The following is a 19,981-nucleotide window of genomic DNA, read 5'->3' on the forward strand; positions in this document are numbered from 1 at the left end:
ACCAATACACTCATAACAACCTAATCGTTACGAAATTTATATTCGATCAAATAAGCCAGAAGCCAGATTTGGGGCCCAGTTATACCTCTCGCTTCGCCTCTTCCTCAAAGTTTGAAAGGAAATGACTGGTATAAGAAATATGGTGGAAACTAGCCCATACCTCCACCATTTCAATACTCTTAGATTTGTGGGTTGAACGATTGAACATTTCAGGAATAAGGAGATATTCAAGGGATGCACCCAAATCAATCAGAGGTTTAGACTAAATTAATAAAATATTTGTTTTAATGTTAATCTATGTAGAATACTTCTTGCGGCCAACAGGTCAAAGCTAGCCCGCCCCCCTCCACCCTCCCGGAGACCCCAGGTCGACCGCCTCCCGATACTTTACTGCTGGGTCTGGTCAACTGCAGGAAAACACCGGGGCAGAGTGGAACTGAGAGAGGAAAAGGAGAAGAGGAACATGGAGATTTGATTTCATTAAGTAAGAACCATGGTGTATGGATTAGACTACAGTCTGCTTCTGTAACAATTAATTGCTTAATTATATATTGATGAAAATATCTGGTCGTTCCCAGTTTTAAGAAGTGTAACTTGGTAAAAAGAAACGTTTGATTTAACATAATTTTAACATTGTCATAAAGAGCACATGTTCAACTTCATAATAAACATGTTTTTCCATCTCAAGAGGTTAAATAAAAAAAAAAAATACTATAGTAAGTGCCTATGTGCCAAATAAAGTATCAGGGTTGACCGTAACAGGGGACTACTAAAACCACAAAACCTCTAGTTTACATTACATTGGTAAAATAGTCCTATCAGCCACAAATGTGCTTATGACAGGGGTAATTGAAGCTAGTATTGTGCAACAGGGAGTTGCAATTTAATGCAAGCTTCACAACAAACTTGAATTGTTAAAGCTTTTCTACCATGTCAATTTATGGGTAAAAGTGTTCACTTGCCCAGTTTTCCACCACAAAACACCAGAGAATTGACAAAAAGATTAGAACCAGCTCAACTGCTTTTACTCTATGATTTGACTATTAGATGTTTAATGTTTGTTTTGCCCCAAAAAATAAGGAACAGTTTCACCGTATTAAAACTAGAGTTCAGTTCATGTAACAGGGTTGACATTAAAATGAGGCACAGAGGTAAATTAATCACTAAAACATTACATTAAAAATGTTCTGAAATGACTGTCAAAGTAACCAAATAACTAGGGCTTTACATTCACACTACTAATTTCCTATTAAACTGATTATGGCAGTAGGCAGAGTATGGCATTAGTCATGTAAACACATTAATCTGCTTATCTTAATTGGCCCAAGGTCATAACCAAAGTAAGCATAACCCTTTAAAAACACCTGGTTTTCTGAGCAATCTTTAGAATTATTAGGACATGTAAACACTTTTATCAGAGTTATAGCGATGTATTTAATCTGTTCATGTGCTAGCACAAGCGGCGCAAGCTAACTTCTTTTGATCGAGTGCAGTGAGTTCAGAAAAACTGAAATTATGCAACTTAGAAATAGTTTTCACATACAAACTTTATTTGTCCGAACTCAGAATTAAATATGCTTTAAAAAAAATGACATGGTCGCTGTGGTAGAACGTTTATTTTGATTGTCAATTTTTTGCATTTATCAAAGTCCCATCTGGTAGCCTGATTTCAGATGTGTCCATGTAAACAGGATTATTAGGGAAATTGTTAATCTTTCAAAGCATGTCAACGTTTAAATCAAACTCTTATACTAATTGACTATTCAAAATAATCATATTATTCTGTGCATGTAACTGTACTCAATTATGGTAAAACTTTGAGAAATTATTGTATTAGGTGGGTTAAAATCTTTCTAAAAGTTACAGGGTTGACGGCAGGAGTTGTCCAAATGCAGAATTTAGTCACTTTCTGATTAATGGTATTCTCCATGTGTTCTTTATTAAATGGCACTTTATTTAATATAACAGATTTTTAAAATTCAATATTGGTGCACAATTTCTACTGAAAAACGATCAGAGGAATGCAACAGGCATTCATTTTGTGGGACGACCCATCTGTTTATGGACCCATATCTGCAAAACCTAACTATTCAATGTCTTTGTTTCACAGGGGACAGCCCTAATCGTTGCTCTCTCAGTGGGAGGGGCTTATCATCTGAGGAGCCTCAACAACATCATGATGCTGACAAGAAAGAGAAGAGTCTCTCCAGATCAGAACACCTCAAGAAACACCAGCAGAGACGTATAGGGAAGAAACCTCATCATTGCTGCTATCAGTGTGGGGTGAGTTTTGCTTCATTTAAAACCTTAAAATCTCATCAGAGAATTCATACAGAGGAGAAACCTTACTCCTGCATTGATTGTGGGAAATGCTTCAATCAATCAGGAGCCCTGACTAAACACCAACACGTACACACAGGAGAGAAGCCTTATTGCTGTGATCAGTGTGGGAAGAGCTTCAGTCATTCAGGAGCCCTAATTAAACACCAACGCATACACACAGGAGAGAAGCCTTACAGCTGTGATCAGTGTGGGAAGAGCTTCAATCATTCAGGACACATGACTACACACCAACGCATTCACACAGGAGAGAAGCCTTATAGCTGTGATCAGTGTGGGAAGAGCTTCATGGATTTAGGAAGTCTGACTAGACACCAGCGCATACACACAGGACAGAAGCCTTATAGCTGTGATCAGTGTGGGAAGCGCTTCAATCAATCAGGACACCTTACTATACACCAACGCATACACACAGGAGAGAAGCCTTATAGCTGTGATCAGTGTGGGAAGAGCTTCAATGATTCAGGATCCCTGATTACACACCAACGCATACACACAGGAGAGAAGCCTTACAGCTGTGATCAGTGTGGGAAGAGCTTCAATCATTCAGGACACCTGACTACACACCAACGCATTCACACAGGAGAGAAGCCTTATAGCTGTGATCAGTGTGGGAAGAGCTTCAGGAAGTCAGGACACCTGACTGCACACCAGCGCATACACACAGGAGAGAAGCCTTATAGCTGTGATCAGTGTGGGAAGAGCTTCAATCAATCAGGAGACCTGTCTGCACACCAACTCATACACACAGGAGAGAAGCCTTATAGCTGTGATCAGTGTGGGAAGAGCTTCAGGAAGTCAGGACACCTGACTGCACACCAGCGCATACACACAGGAGAAAAGCCTTATAGCTGTGATAAATGTGGGAAGAGCTTCAATCATTCAGGACACCTGACTACACACCAACTCATACACACAGGAGAGAAGCCTTATAGCTGTGATCAGTGTGGGAAGAGCTTCAGGAAGTCAGGACACCTGACTGCTCACCAGCGCATACACACAGGAGACAAGCCTTATTGCTGTGATCAGTGTGGGAAGAGCTTCAATCAATCAGGAGACGTGACTAGACACCAACGCATACACACTGGAGAGAAACCTTACTCCTGTCTATGTGGAAAGAGCTTTGCTCATTCAGGGTCACTGAAAAAACACCAGAAAGCACAAACTTGTCGTCTTTCATCTCCCTCCTCTCCGGCACCGGCGGTTCCAGATCCCTAAATAAAGTTTCAATAGAAAACATCTGGTAAAGAGTCATCTATATTCCATTCTCTAACAGTTTACTAGGTATGATTACCATGGTAACCTGTGTAGCATAATATGCAGCTCTGGATCCATATGTATCAAGCGTCTCAGAGTAGGAAGTTTGTGTGTGTGTGTTGTGGGGTGGGGGTGTTCAGAGCTGTATCTTATTTCATTAACTCCTATTATCCATTAAATAATTGTATTATGTATAATAATGTTTCAACAATACTAAGTGTGTGTTCGTGTATTCAACAGATCAATAAATTAAATCCATTATCTGCTCAACAACGTCTGATTATCAAATTCATTATATGTTTTTTTATCTATTATAATAATCTATTTTTTACAAGGAGCATAGGCCTCTTGTATAGTTTGTTTTCTCCTAAGATATGTTCACATATTCATTGTTAAACCCTTCACCAGGTTTTAGTGTAGCTGATGGGACATACGGAAGTACAGAAGCCATAGGACTATTAGTGTGGTCAAATTATGTTGTTGCATTTATTTTAACATATTTTAAAAGGGAAATCTTTACACTTTCATTATTCTATATTAGATGTATTCCAAAAAGATGTTCACACATTTTTATTGTGAATCGTTTGGAAGAGGCACCATGGGGGCAGGAAGCCAGCTCTGCCCATCAGTACTTATAGGTCATGTCAACCACAGACCTCACACTCTTCTGTTTTCTCACAGCCAGTAAGATCTCCTACCAAACTTCTCTCTCTTTACTCTGGAAATACACTTGATAATATCTTATACCTTATCATTCTACTTTTTATTGGTGAATTGTTACGACGAACGCATGCTTGCATGTTAATGTCATTGTAAAACATACATCTGGAATATGGTTTCATGTTTTCTTGTTTTGTTTTACATTGCTGATTGCATATTCATTTTTTAAAATATGTATTATGTAGAAGAGACCAGGATATGTTGTTGCCCTGTGTCCCAACACTTAATGTTATAGTCATGGTCCTGAGAATAAAACAGCTTTAAAACAATCAGCAGAGAAACACGTGTCTTACATTGCTACACATCTGTTATAATAAGTGCTTTTTCCTGCTTAATTGAAGTATCAGGTGTAGTTTTTCACCAGTTATAAAGTGTGTTTGTTGTCTATCTTTATGTTTCTAAGGCTGAAGGGAAGGAGATGCAACAATAGGCTTGAGAACATCTGGACTCAAATAGAACTCTGTTCCAAGTTGCTGTCAGGTAAAAGTAGACTATAGCAGACAACAGGATTCTTAGGGAAGGGGGTGTTGTTGAACGTTTTCTTGACTTTCCTCAACTTTTATAGATCAGATAAAATCCTATCCAGGAACTTTCTGAAGTAAGATTAGCCTACATGAGATGTGAGACGTTGTGTTGCCATAACATAATTAAGTTTTGGTATTTAAATGTATGTTCGATTGCTCTAGTCTAGGGCTAACATCAGCTGCAGCCTTGAGACTGGAATTCTCTCCCGGCAACCCCCTAACCCTTATCTGAACACTGTGACAACATAAACTGTACTGTAGCCTACATATTTCTTGTCTTAGTAAGAAACAATAGCTACCACGATGGATCCGGTAAGTCTGGTTTCCTTTTAACAGTATAGGTCTGCTGTGCTGTATAAAATGTAGTTTTCATCATCTTTGATCCTCCACTTTCCTGTGTTCGGTTTAAAGGGCTGGACAAAAAAAAAACATAACGGTAAAACTTGTTGGGATTTTTTACTACTTTATCATGTTTAGGAATCTGTGACTATGACCTAATTATCTCTCCTTCCTCCTAAAGTGTGCACATGTTCCCATTCCTTCACTGATTTCGAACAGATTTTCCATTATTTGACCAGATACTTAAGTGGCCGCTCTAGCAAAGAAAACAAATGTCTTCCAAAATTGAAGGCTATCGGGAAGAGGCCAGATCAGGTGGGACCATTATAGCCAATGAGAGGGCAGATATGCGTGTTTCCACTAGCTACCACAGCCACAAAGTCAATCGTCTATCGTATTTTTATTTTATTTAGGGTTAGGCTTAAAGTTAGAAGTCTGGTTAAGGTTAGGGTTAAAATCATATTTTAATAAGATCAATTGTAGAAATGGGCGTGGTTTATGACTTTGTTTGTGGTAACTAGTGACGGCCAGGCACTACTCTCATATAAAGTGTCCTACTTTTACCAATACACTCCTAACAACCTAATCGTTACGACATTTATAATCGATCAAATGAGCCAGAAACCAGATTTGGGGCCCAGTTATCCCTCTCGCTTCGCCTCTTCCTCGCTATTTGAAAGGAAATGACTGGTATAAGACATATTGTGGAAACTAGCCCATGCCTCCACCATTTCAATACTCTTAGATTTGTGGGTTGAACATTTCAGGAATAAGGAGATATTCGAGGGATGCACCCAACTCAATCAGAGGTTTAGACTAAATTAATAAAATATTTGGTTTAATGTTAATCTATGTAGAATACTTGTTGCGGCCAACAGGGCAAAGCTAGCCCGCACCCCTCCACCCTCCCGGAGTCACCAGGTCGACCACCTCCCGGTACTTTACAGCTGGGTCTAGTCGACTGCAGGAAAACACCGGGGCAGAGTGGAACTGAGAGAGGAGAAGAGGAACATGGAGATTCGATTTCATTAAGTAAGAACCATGGTGTGTAGATAAGTGTACAATCTGCTTCTGTAACAATTAATTGCTTACTTATATATTGATGAAAATATCTGGTCATTCCACCCAATTTTAAGAGGTGTAACTTGGTAAAAAAACAAAAAAACATTGATTTCACATAATTTTAACATTCTGTCATAAAGAGCACATGTTCAACTTAATAAAAAACAAGTTTTCCCATCTCAAACAAATAAATACTGTAGTAAGTGCCTATGTGCCAAATAAAGTAACAGGGTTGACCATAACAGGGGACTACTGAAAACAACACAACCACAAATTTACATTGGTAAAATAGTCCTTTAACGCAACCAAAAATGTGTTTATGACAGGGGTAATCAAAGCTAGTATTGTGCAACAGGGAGTGCAAATTTAATGGATGCTTCACAAAAAACTTTAATTGTTAAACAATTTCTACCATGACAATTTATGGGTAAAAGTGTTCACTTGCTCAGTTTTCCACCACAAAACACCAGTAAATTGACAAAAAGAGTAGAACCAGCTCACCTGCTCTTACTCTATGATTTGACTATTAGATGTTTAATGTTTGTTTTTCCACAAAAAAATGAGCAACAGTTTCACCATTTTAAAACAAGTGTTCAGTTCATGTAACAGGGTTGACCTTAAAATGAGGGACAGATGTAAATTAATCACTAATCACATGAAATAAATAATGTTCAGAAATGTCTGTCAAAGTAACCAAATAACTAGGGCTTTACATGCACACTAATCATTTCCTATTAAACTGATTATGGCAGTAGGCCGAGTATGGCATTAGTCATGTAAACACCTTACTCTGCTTATCTTAATTGGTGTAAGGTCATAACAGAAGTAAGCATAAGCCTTTAAAAACACCTGGTTTCTGAGCAATCTTTAGAATTATTAGGACATGTAAACACTTTAAATCAGAGTAATAGCGGTGTATTTAATCTATGCATGTGCTAGCACAAGTTGCGCAAGCGTCCTTCTTTTGTGCGAGTGCAGTGAGTTAAGAAAAACTGAAAGTATGCAGCTTAAAAATGTTTTCACATACAAACTTTATTTGTCCGAACTCAGAGTTAAATATGCTTCAAAAAAATAACATGGTCGCTGTGGTAGAACGTTGATTTTGATTGGCAATTTTCTGCATTTAGTGAAGTCCCATCAGGTACTCTGATTTCAGATGTGTCCATGTAAATAGGATTATTAGGGAAATTGTTCCTCTTTCATAGTATGTAAACGTTTAAATCAAACTCCAATATTAATTGACTATTCATAATAATCATATTATTCTGCGCATGTAACCGTACTCAATGATGGTAAAACTTGGAGAAGTTATTGTATAAGGTGGGTTAAAATATTTATAGAAGTTACAGGGTTACGGTGGGAGGTGTCCAAATGCAGAATTTAGTCACTTGAGCAAGTCTTTATTCATATTAAAAATCAAATTAATGGTATTCTCTATGTGTTCTGTATTAAAGGGCACTTTATTTAATATAACAGATTTTTAAAATTCAATATTTGTGCACAATTTGTATTGAAAAAATATCAAAAGGCATTCATTTCATGGAACGACCCATCTGTTTATGGACCATATTTGCAAAATCTAACAATTAAATGTCTTTGTTTCACAGGGGACAGCCCTAATCGTTGCTCTCTCAGTGGGAGGGGCTTTTCATCTGGGGAGCCTCAACAACTTCAAGATGCTGACAAGACAGAGAAGAGTCTCTCCAGATCAGAACACCTCAAGAAATATCAGCAGAGAGGTATAGGGAAGAAACCTCAGCATTTCTGCTCTGACTGTGGGAAGGGTTTTGCTAGACAGAAGGAATTTATAATTCACCAGTGGATTCACACTAGAGAGACACCGTACGACTGCTCTCAGTGTGGGAAGAGTTTCGGTGCATCTAAAACCTTAACATTTCATCAAAGAATTTATACAGGGGAGAGGCCTTATAGCTGTGAATGGTGTGGGAAGTGCTTTGCTCTATCAGGTGCCCTGACTACACACCAACGCATACACACAGGAGAGAAGCCTTATAGCTGTGATCAGTGTGGGAAGAGCTTCAGTCAACCAGGACACCTGACTACACACCAACGCATACACACAGGAGAGAAGCCTTATAGCTGTGATCAGTGTGAGAAGAGCTTCAATCATTCAGGACACCTGACTATACACCAACGCATACACACAGGAGAGAAGCCTTATAGTTGTGATCAGTGTGGGAAGAGCTTCAATCAATCAGGACAACTGACTGCACACCAACACATACACACAGGAGAGAAGCCTTATAGTTGTGATCAGTGTGGGAAGAGCTTCAATCATTCAGGATCCCTGATTACACACCAACGCATACACACAGGAGAGAAGCCTTATAGCTGTGATCAGTGTGGGAAGAGTTTCAGGAAGTCAGGACAACTGACTACACACCAACGCATACACACAGGAGAGAAGCCTTATAGCTGTGATCAGTGTGGGAAGAGTTTCAGGAATTCAGGAGACCTGACAACACACCAACGCATACACACAGGAGTGAAGCCTTATAGCTGTGATCAGTGTGGGAAGCGCTTCAATCAATCAGGACAACTGACTGCACACCAACGCATACACACAGGAGAGAAGCCTTACAGCTGTGATCAGTGTGGGAAGAGCTTCAATCATTCAGGATCCCTGATTACACACCAGCGCATACACACAGGAGAGAAGCCTTATAACTGTGATCAGTGTGGGAAGAGCTTCAATCATTCAGGAGCACTGATTACACACCAACGCATACACACAGGAGAGACACCTTATAGCTGTGATCAGTGTGGGAAGAGCTTCAATCAATCAGGAGACCTGACTACACACCAACGAATACACACAGGAGAGAAGCCTTATAGATGTAATCAGTGTGGGAAGAGCTTCAATCATTCAGGAGCCCTGATTACACACCATCGCATACACACAGGAGAGAAGCCTTATAGCTGTGATCAGTGTGGGAAGAGTTTCAGGAATTCAGGACACCTGACAACACACCAGCTCTCACATTCTGGAGAGAAACCTTACTCCTGTCTATGTGGAAAAATCTTTGCTCATTCAGGGTCATTGAAAAAACACCAGAAAGCACAAACATGTTTTCTTTCATCTCCCTCCTCTCCAGCAACGGTTCCTGATCCCTAAATAAAGTTTCAATAGAAAACATCTTGTAAAGAGTCATCCATCTCCCATTCTCTAACAGTTTACTATGTCTGATTACCACGGTAACCTGTGTAGCATAATATGAAGCACTGGATCGATATGTATCAAGCGTCTCGGAGTATAATGTAGAATCATGTTTCAACAATACTAGGTGTGTATTCATGTATTCAATAAATCAATAAATTAAATCCATTATCTGCTCAACATCTGCTAATCACATTATATTTTTAAAAACTTTAATAATAATCTATTTTTGATAAGGAGCATAGGCCTCATATTTATTGTAAATCCCTTCACCAGGTTGTAGTGTAGCTGATGGGACATACAGAAGTACAGAAGCCATAGGACTATTAGTGTGGTCAAATTATGTTGTTGCATTTATTTTAACGTATTTTAATTGGGATATCTTTCAGCTTTCCTTTTTGTATATTAAGTGTTCTCCAAAAAGACGTTCACACATTTTTATTGTGAATTGAATTATATGTTGGTTGTTAGGAAGAGTCATCATGGGGACAGGAAGCCAGCTCTGCCCATCAGTACTTATAGGTCATGTCAACCACAGACCTCACACTCTTCTGTTTTCTCACGGCCAGTAAGGTCTCCTACCAAACTTCTCTCTCTTCACTCTGGAAATACACTTGATAATATCTTATACCTTACCATTCTACTTTTTATTGGGGATTTGTTACGCGGAACAAATGCTTGCATGTAAATGTCATTGTAAAGCATACATCTGCAATGTGGTTTCATGTTTTCTTGTTTTGTTTTTCATTGCTTATTGCATTTTCATATTTTTTGTTGTTGTATTTTTTAAATGTTTAGTTGTATTATGTAGAAGAGACCAGGATATGTTGTTGCCCTGTGTCCCAACACTCAATGTTTTAGTCATGGTCCTGAGAATAAAACAGGTTTAAAACAATCAACAGAGAAACACGTGTCTTACAGTGCTACACATCTGTTATAATAAGTACTTTGTCCTGCTTAATTGAAGTATCAGGTGTAGTTTTTCACCAGTTATAAAGTGTGTTTGTTGTCTATCTTTATGTTTCTAAGGCTTCAGGGAGAGAGATGCAACAACAGCCTTGAGAACATCTGTACTCTGATAGAACTTGGTTCCAAATTGCTGTCAGGCAAAAGTAGACAATAGCAGACAACTGGATTCTTAGTGAAAGGGGTGTTGTTGAACGTTTTCTTGACTTTCCTCAACTTTTATAGATCAGGTAAAATCTATTTGAGAATTCCACTCTGAATGTAGGCTTGTTATAGCCTTTTGCGTTGCACAACCCCATCACGCAGAGGCTATATCCATATCAGTAAATGAGACAAAACGAAATATTGATTAAGTCTTGGCTATAACCTGTCCTGAGTTTAATAGCCAAGGGGTCCCAAATGGTCAAGACGATCTATAACCTATTCTTATTGCCAGATCTGTTTCCCCTATCAGCCCCTGCTTCAACTATTTTGTTTAAAATGTGTTTAGAGACTATATTTAGAGGCCTGTGAGCTAGGGTCTCTTTTTAAGGGGAGGCCTATAATAAAAACGGTTATAAAACACAAATAGAGTTCTAAAATTATCCCGTAAGACACAAGTACCTAGAATGATAGCCTAAATTGCAATGCCTACAAGTTGAAGGCCTATTCTTTTATTTGGATAGGCCTAAATTAAACATTGAATTATTAAAGTGATAGGCTAAAGAACTTTGGATAATTTTGATAATTTTGAATACACACATTGATTTCAATAAACAAATGGATAAGACTGTTCTATTCTCTTTGATTTAGTTCCTATTGAGCATGGCGCTTGCAACGCCAGGGTTGTGGGTTCATTTCCCATGGGGGGCCAGTGTGAAAAATGTATGCACTCACTAACTGTAAGTCGCTCTGGATAAGAGCGTCTGCTAAATGACAAAAATGTAAAATGTAACTCCGACAAATGACAGAATGGATGACATACTGACTGACTGAACTGAATGAAGGATTAAATGTTCAAATATGTTGGAATGATGAGTTGCACGCATCATGCATACTCTGCACTTTATTTGTCTAGTAGGAAAACAGGCCTATATTAGGGTATAATGACTCTATGGCTGCATGCCTCCAGAAGGGCATCTTCTGAGGCGGAGGGGTGCTTTTACTAAGGTGCATGGTGCTGTGGTGCTGCATGGAGATCACAAGCTCTTCAACTGGGCAGCAGTGTCGCAATGGAGGGAATAGCCGATACAGAGACTACCTAAGACCACTGCAACATAGTTATTGTAAAGTGTGGGAATAAGCTTATGCCAGACTTAGCCTAGGTTTAACCTCTCCCTTGTTCATTTCAAAGTCCATATGTTCATGTCCCGATTGATATAAATCATGTCAAATTTTCATATTAAACCCTCATACAGAATATGATTTGGCAAGATTTTGAGTGATGAAATATCTTTCAAAATATTCTATCACTAAAGACTCCAGTGGTCATACAGTGCATTCGGAAAGTATTCAGACCCCTTAACTTTTTCCACATTTTATTACGTTACAGCCTTATTATAAAATGCATTAAATTAAATGTTTTCCTTATCAATCTACATACAATACCCCATAATGACAAAGCGAAAATAGGTTTTTAGAAATTGTTGCAAATGTTTTAAGAATAAAAAACAGATACCTTATTAACATAAGTTTTCAGACCCTTTGCTATGAGACTCGAAATTGAGCTCAGCTGCATCGTGTTTCCATTGATCATTCTTGAGATGTTTCTACAACTTCATTGGAGTCCACCTGTGGTAAATTCAATTAATTGGACATGATTTGGAAAGGCACACACCTGTCTATATAAGGTCCCACAGTTGACAGTCCATGTCAGAGCAAAAATCAAGCCATGAGGTCGAAGGAATTGTCCGTAGAGCTCCAAGACAGAATTGTGTCGAGGCACAGATCTGAGGAAGGGTTCAAACAAATGTCTGCAGCATTGAAGGTCCCCAAAAACACAGTGGCCTCCATCATTCTTAAATGGAAGAAGTTTGGAACCACCAAGACTCTCCCTAGAGCTGGTCGCCCGGCCAAACTGAGCAATAAGGGGAGAAGGGCCTTGGTAAGGGAGGTGAAAAGAACCCGATGGTCACACTGACAGAGCTCCAGAGTTCCTCTGTGGAGATCGGAGAACCTTCCAGAAGGACAACCATCTCTGCAGCACTCCACCAATCAAGCCTTTATGGTAGAGTGGCCATACGGAAGCCACTCCTCAGTAAAAGGCACATGACAGCCCGCTTGGAGTTTGCCAAGAGGCACCTAAACGACTCTGACCATGAGAAACAATATTCTCTGGTCTGAAGAAACCAAGATTGAACTCTTTGGCCTGAATGACAAGCGTCACGTCTGGAGGAAATCTGGCACCATCCATATGGTGAAGCATGGTGGTGGCAGCATCATGCTGTGGGTATGTTTTTCAGTGGCAGGGACTGGGACTGGGAAACTAGTCAGGATCGAGGGAAAGCTAAACGGAGCAAAGTATAGAGAGATCCTTGATGAAAACCTGCTCCAGAGCACTCAGGACCTCAGACTGGGGCGAAGGTTCACCTTCCAACAGGACATTGACCCTAAGCACACAGCCAAGACAACGCAGAAGTGGCTTCGGGACAAGTCTCTAAATATCCTTGTGTGGCCCAGCCAGAGCCCGAACTTGAACCCGATTGAACATCTCTGGAGAGACCTGAAAATAGCTGTGCAGCAACTCTACCCATCCAACCTGACAGAGCTTGAGAGGATCTGCAGAGAAGAATAGGAGAAACTCCCCAAATACAGGTGTGCCAAGCTTGTAGCGTCATACCCAAGAAGACTCAAGGCTGTAATCACTGCCTAAGGTGCTTCAACAAAGTACTGAGTAAAGGGTCTGAATACTTATGTAATTGTGATATTTCGGGGGGGGGGGGGGGGGGGGGGGGGGGGTGTTACAGTGGGGAAAAAAAGTATTTAGTCAGCCACCAATTGTGCAAGTTCTCCCACTTAAAAAGATGAGAGAGGCCTGTAATTTTCATCATAGGTACACGTCAACTATGACAGACAAATTGAGAAAAAAAAATCCAGAAAATCACATTGTAGGATTTTTAATGAATTTATTTGCAAATTATGGTGGAAAATAAGTATTTGGTCACCTACAAACAAGCAAGATTTTTGGCTCTCACAGACCTGTAACTTCTTCTTTAAGAGGCTCCTCTGTCCTCCACTCGTTACCTGTATTAATGGCACCTGTTTGAACTTGTTATCAGTATAAAAGACACCTGTCCACAACCTCAAACAGTCACACTCCAAACTCCACTATGGCCAAGACCAAAGAGCTGTCAAAGGACACCAGAAACAAAATTGTAGACCTGCACCAGGCTGGGAAGACTGAATCTGCAATAGGTAAGCAGCTTGGTTTGAAGAAATCAACTCTGGGAGCAATTATTAGGAAATGGAAGACATACAAGACCACTGATAATCTCCCTCGATCTGGGGCTCCACGCAGGATCTCACCCCGTGGGGTCAAAATGATCACAAGAACGGTGAGCAAAAATCCCAGAACCACACGGGGGGACCTAGTGAATGACCTGCAGAGAGCTGGGACCAAAGTAACAAAGCCTACCATCAGTAACACACTACGCCGCCAGGGACTCAAATCCTGCAGTGCCAGACGTGTCCCCCTGCTTAAGCCAGTACATGTCCAGGCCCGTCTGAAGTTTGCTAGAGTGCATTTGGATGATCCAGAAGAGGATTGGGAGAATGTCATATGGTCAGATGAAACCAAAATAGAACTTTTTGGTAAAAACTCAACTCGTCGTGTTTGGAGGACAAAGAATGCTGAGTTGCATCCAAAGAACACCATACCTACTGTGAAGCATGTGGGTGGAAACATCATGCTTTGGGGCTGTTTTTCTGCAAAGGGACCAGGACGACTGATCCGTGTAAAGGAAAGAATGAATGGGGCCATGTATCGTGAGATTTTGAGTGAAAACCTCCTTCCATCAGCAAGGGCATTGAAGATGAAACGTGGCTGGGTCTTTCAGCATTACAGTGATCCCAAACACACCGCCCGGGCAACGAAGGAGTGGCTTCGTAAGAAGCATTTCAAGGCCTAGCCAGCCTCCAGATCTCAACCCCATAGAAAATCTTTGGAGGGAGTTGAAATTCTGTGTTGCCCAGCGACAGCCCCAAAACATCACTGCTCTAGAGGAGATCTGCATGGAGGAATGGGCCAAAATACCAGCAACAGTGTGTGAAAACCTTGTGAAGACTTACAGAAAACGTTTGACCTGTGTCATTGCCAACAAAGGGTATATAACAAAGTATTGAGAAACTTTTGTTATTGACCAAATACTTATTTTCCACCATAATTTGCAAATAAATTCATTAAAAATCCTACAATGTGATTTTCTGGATTTCTTTTTCTCATTTTGTCTGTCATAGTTGACGTGTACCTATGATGAAAATTACAGGCCTCTCTCATCTTTTTAAGTGGGAGAACTTGCACAATTGGTGGCTGACTAAATACTTTTTTCCCCCACTGTAGGTATTCCACTTGTCCAGATGGGATAGGGCAGTGTGCAGTGCGATGGCGATTGCATCGTCTGTGGATCTATTGGGGCGGTAACAAAATTGAAGTGGGTCTAGGGTGTCAGGTAAGGTAGAGGTGATATGATCCTTGACTAGTCTCTCAAAGCACTTCATGATGACAGAAGTGAATGCTATGGGGCAATAGTCATTTAGTTCAGTTACCTTTGCCCTCTTGGCTACAGGAACAATGGTGGACATCTTGAAGCATATGGGAACAGCAGACTGGGATAGGGAGAGATTGAATATGTCCATAAACACTCCAGCCAGCTGGTCTGAGCATGCTCTGAGGGTTAACACGCTTGAATATCTTACTCACGTCGGCCAAGGAGAAGGAGAGCCCACAGTCCTTGGTAGCGGGCCGCGTCAGTGACACTGTGTTATCCTCAAAGCGGGTGAAGAAGGTGTTTAGTTTGTCCAGAAGCAAGACGTCGGTGTCTGCGACTCGGCTGGTTTTCCCTTTGTAGTCCGTGATTGTCTGCAGACCATGCCACATACGTCTCGTGTCTGAGTGTTGAATTGCGACTCCACTTTGTCTCTATACTGACGTTTTGCCTGTTTGATTGCCTTACGGAGGGAATAACTACACTGTTTTTATTCAGCCATATTCCCAATCATCTTGCCATGGTTAAATGCGGTGGTTCGCGCTTTCAGTTTTGCGCGAATGCTGCCATCTCTCCACGGTTTCTGGTTAGGATAGGTTTTAATAGTCACAGTGGGTACAACATCTATAATCTTCCTGATAAACAGTCACCATATCAGTGTATTCGTCAATGTTATTCTCGGAGGCTACCCGGAACATATCCCAGTCCGCGTGATCAAAACAATCTTGAAGCTTGGATTCCGATTGGTCAGACCAGCGTTGAATAGACCTTAGCACGGGTACTTCCTGTTTGAGTTTCTGCCTATAGGAAGGGAGTAGCAAAATGGAGTTGTGATTAGATTTGCCGAAGGGAGGGCGGGGGAGGGCCTTGTAGGCATCCCGGAATTTGGAATAGCAGTGGTTGAGTGTTTCAGCAGCGCAAGAACTACAGTCAATGTGTTGATAGAAGTTTTGTAGCGTTTTCCTCAAATTTGCTTTGTTAAAATCCCCAGATTCAATAAATGCGGCCTCAGGATATGTGGTTTCTAGTTTGCATAAATTCTGGTGAAGTTCTTTGAGGGCCGTCGTGGTATCGGCTTGAGGGGGAATATACATGGCTGTGACTATAACCGAAGATAATTCACTTTGGAGGTAATACGGTCGGCATTTGATTGTGAGGTATTCTAGGTCGGGTGAACAAAAGGACTTGAGCTCCTCTGTGTTATCAAAATCACACCATGAGTAGTTAATCATAAAACATACACCCCCGCCCTTCTTCTTCCCGGAGAGATATTTATTTCTGTCTGCGCAATGAACTGAGAACCCAACTGGCTGTACGGACTCAGACAGTATATCCCGAGAGAGCCATGTTTCCGTGAAACAGAGTATGTTACAATCCCTGATGTCTCTCTGGAATGAAATCCTCGCCCTGAGCTCGTCAACTTTATTATCCAGAGACTGAACGTTAGCGAGTAATATACTCCGAGCGGTGGGTGGTGTGCACGCCTCCTGAGTCGGACTAGAAGTCACTCCGAATACCTCTTCTCCGCCGGCGGTGTTTTGGATCAGCCTCTGGAATCAGTTCAATTGCCCTTGGGGGGTACGAACAAAGGATCCGTTTCGGGAAAGTCGTAATGCTGGTAATGCTGGTGAGTTACCGCCGCTCTGATATCCAAAAGTTATTCCCGGCTGTATGTAATAACACAAAAAAATTATGTGCTAATAATGTAAGAAATAACACATAAAAAAACAAAATACTGCAAAGTTGCCTAAGAGCTAGAAGCACGGCCGCCCTATCTATCAGCGCCATTTTACATGTGTTGTGTGTGGATCTGTGAAGCAGGGCACCTATCAAGGGGGTTATCTCTGGAGTGGCTCTAGAAGTGAGTGTAAAGGATGTAACTGAAGAAGTAGATGTAGTGGTTGATGCACGCTGACTGACCCGTATGGTGATGGAGTGAGGAAGCCCATTCCATCCATTATTTTGTTATTTGAAGAAGAGTCTCTCCCTTCGTACGTATATTTGGGTTATGTGAGATATCCTGTAAGAGCCTTCGTGCCCAAACCCTTGCAGTGTGATAAATGTAAACTATTTGGACATGTGTCAAGTGTATGTAGACGGGAGGCATATTGTATGCCAGTTGAAATGCTGCAATTGTGGTGGCGAGCATGAACCAGAATTCATTAAGTGCCCTGTTAGGGTGAAGAGACCCACATGGCAAGAATATGGGCTGTCCAGCATGTCTCCTAAAGGGAGGCGGTGAGAAGAGTGGAAGAAGGGAGTAACGTTGAAGAAACCATGGTAACTTAGTTGGATTAGAGACATCAGTAAATGTAACTCTCCAACAGGATCCCTTAGGTGTCATGGTGGAGAAAAAACTGCTAGACTAATCCGTTCCCTCTGTTTTTTAAAATCAGTTCTCTCTGATCTTTTAAAATCCATTCCTGCTGATTTTTATCCGTTCCCTCATATTTTTATCAGTTCCCTTGGATTTTGTATTCGTTCCCTCTGTTTTTCTATCCATTCCCTCAGATGTTTTATCCATTCCCCTGTTGTTGTTTTTTTAAATCAGTTCCCTCAGATTTTCTATTCCTTCCATCGGTTTTATTATTGATTAATTCCCTCAATTTTAATACTCCTCGGAATCTGCATGTTTTCCCATTAATTGTGTTTTCACCCCTTCGCCAGAAACATGCTGCTGATGGATCCATAGTCTGGAATCGATTAAAACAGGTAATTGATTTATAATTCATTATGTAGCTAACTGGCAGTGTAGCGCGTGACTGACTGACTCAGCTGTGCTAGCTAGCTGTCAGTGTAAGCAGCTGACCGTGTTTCTGTGTGTAGTGCGTGACTGACTGACTCAGCTGTGCTAACTAGCTGTCTTGCTCTTTCGCTGTGTAGCAATTTAAGCAACCAGGCAACTTAAATTGATAGCCATTTCCTTTGTTTATGACAATATGTTCACCTGGATACTAGCTGATAGCCAGGCTAGGATACGTAGCTAGCTAGCTAACAAGCTTTTTATAGATAGCTTGCTAACCAGAGTCTGCTCCCTCTATCCTCTGGAGTGTAGGCTAGCTAAAATGGAGCAGAGCCAGGAATTCATGCGCTTTTTGAGAGATCCACAAGGGTTTGATGAGGATCTCATACAGACCTTCATCAATGAAAAGGTAGGCCAATGTGATAGCTAACTTTTAGGGGTTTCATAACAAATTAGTTATAGTGCAGGGATGAGAGCGCATCATTGACATTGCACCTGTTAACAGCGAAGCCTCCAGTCCTAGACATTATTCCTTTCTGCCTCTGACAATTACACAATCATAAACACATCAAGGTGTTTGCCTGATGCCATGTTTTACTGGACGAGAGTTGCGTTCTGTGCATGGTTGTGCTCTGTATTGACAAATCAGCAATCACATAGTATAGTTCTGTTGCTCAGCTGGTAGAGCACGGCGCTTGTAACGCCAAGGTAGTGGGTTCGATCCCCGGGACCACCCATACACAAAAATGTATGCACGCATGACTGTAAGTCGCTTTGGATAAAAGCGTCTGCTAAATGGCATATTATTTATTAGTTCACAGTACGGTAAGGAGCAGGCAAAATAGACTTTCCAATAACCTGAGCCGTTGTCATGTCACAGTGATAGGCAACCTTTAGTGGCTTTGATATCCATTTTCTTTTGTGAAGCTGTTTATGGTTCGATTTATGGACAACATTCCTCTGATGCACTTGATTTATCTGGCTAGAATGTTGTTTTGACGAGACACTTTTCTTTGACGCTTTGAACTGCATTTATTAGTCCCTTCGTTTGTTGATCGGCTATGATTTCATTACAACTTTTGGCAATTATAATAGCCTATGAATTCATTGCTTGTATAGTATTGTAATATATTATTGAGACAAACTAATTTACTGCTTTTTTTACTGCCTTTTCAGAACCATGGCTGACTTTATAGTTAACATGAGTCCACTCCAGACTCTGTGGATTTGTGTAGTTCTCCTTAAGAATACTTTTAGGCTTAGTAATTTCCATAACCTGAAAGGTCAGGACCCTCGCTACCTGTCATTACTGAATCATGCATGTTTACGATGCAAACTAACGACGCTATGTGCAAACTTGGATTCATGCCACATGGACAACATGAACAGCGCCACCTGCTGGATAATTCCGAGATAACACCATGAAATAGCAAGCGCTTTCCTGACCTCCAACAACTCTGCCATAGTAACCGTCTTTGGTGACTTCTCATGACTCTTCTTTCTGTGTTTCCATTTTTCCATAAGCCTCTCTGCAGTTTTGGACACACTGGATCCCTGGAGAGCGGCCACTTTTTTGCAGTACTGCCTTACCACAATACGATCATCAAATCTGGGCACCTATTTTGCGAGTTGGCATCCGTCATGACCTTGACGGCACTGCAGTCAATCTGAAAACAAAGGAAGAAAATAGTTACAGCTTTGAACAAGTAACTTGATTTGATGGATGGTTATAGTGGATGGATGGATTAATAAATTAAGATTGAATACATAGATGGCTCAATTAAAGCAAGAATCCTTAATTGAAACAATTAGCCTAGCCAGCCAGCTAATTAGCTAACTAGTTACTTGCTATTAGCCACCGTTAGCGGTTTTCACCCAGAACATCGTATTTTCTTCCGGAATAACTGAATCACTGGACCTTAACACCGGATCGCAACTAGCTAGCCGCAACCGAATGGATGTCGAATGGATGTTGCTGTAGGCTAATCACCACTGCCCCCGAAGCAAGCACCAGTTAGCTTCGAGCAGGCCCATATCCCGGCTATCTACCTCTCTGTCTACCGGACGGGAGTAGCCAGCTAACCAGCTAACTAGCTACTTGCTATTAGCCACCGTTAGCGGTTTTTCACCATTGTCCGAGGCCTGCACTACCTACCAGCCAGCTCTATCC

At 40.9% G+C, this 19,981-nt stretch overlaps 1 protein-coding gene across 2 annotated transcripts; it reads right to left on the reverse strand.

Moving 5' to 3' along the window:
* Nucleotides 1–269: 269 nt before the first annotated feature.
* On the reverse strand, nucleotides 270–15,758 carry LOC311119927 (uncharacterized protein). 2 transcript variants are annotated; one of them, XM_084194573.1, is made up of 3 exons: nucleotides 15,284–15,758; nucleotides 15,130–15,189; nucleotides 270–436 (listed from the first exon to the last, which is right to left on the reverse strand). In XM_084194573.1, exons 1-3 carry the CDS (start codon nucleotides 15,458–15,460, stop codon nucleotides 404–406), a joined length of 270 nt encoding a protein of 89 aa, XP_084050699.1. In that variant the 5' UTR covers nucleotides 15,461–15,758; the 3' UTR covers nucleotides 270–403. The 2 variants fall into 2 exon arrangements, with proteins under 2 accessions (XP_084050699.1, XP_084050698.1); XM_084194572.1 differs by lacking the exon at nucleotides 270–436 and adding an exon at nucleotides 5,267–6,170 and having other exon boundaries at nucleotides 15,284–15,728.
* Between the last annotated feature and the right edge of the window lie 4,223 nt (nucleotides 15,759–19,981).

Source organism: Coregonus lavaretus (assembly GCF_964263955.1).
Source record: "Coregonus lavaretus genome assembly, contig: HAP1_SCAFFOLD_55, whole genome shotgun sequence".
Lineage (NCBI taxonomy): Eukaryota > Metazoa > Chordata > Actinopteri > Salmoniformes > Salmonidae > Coregonus > Coregonus lavaretus.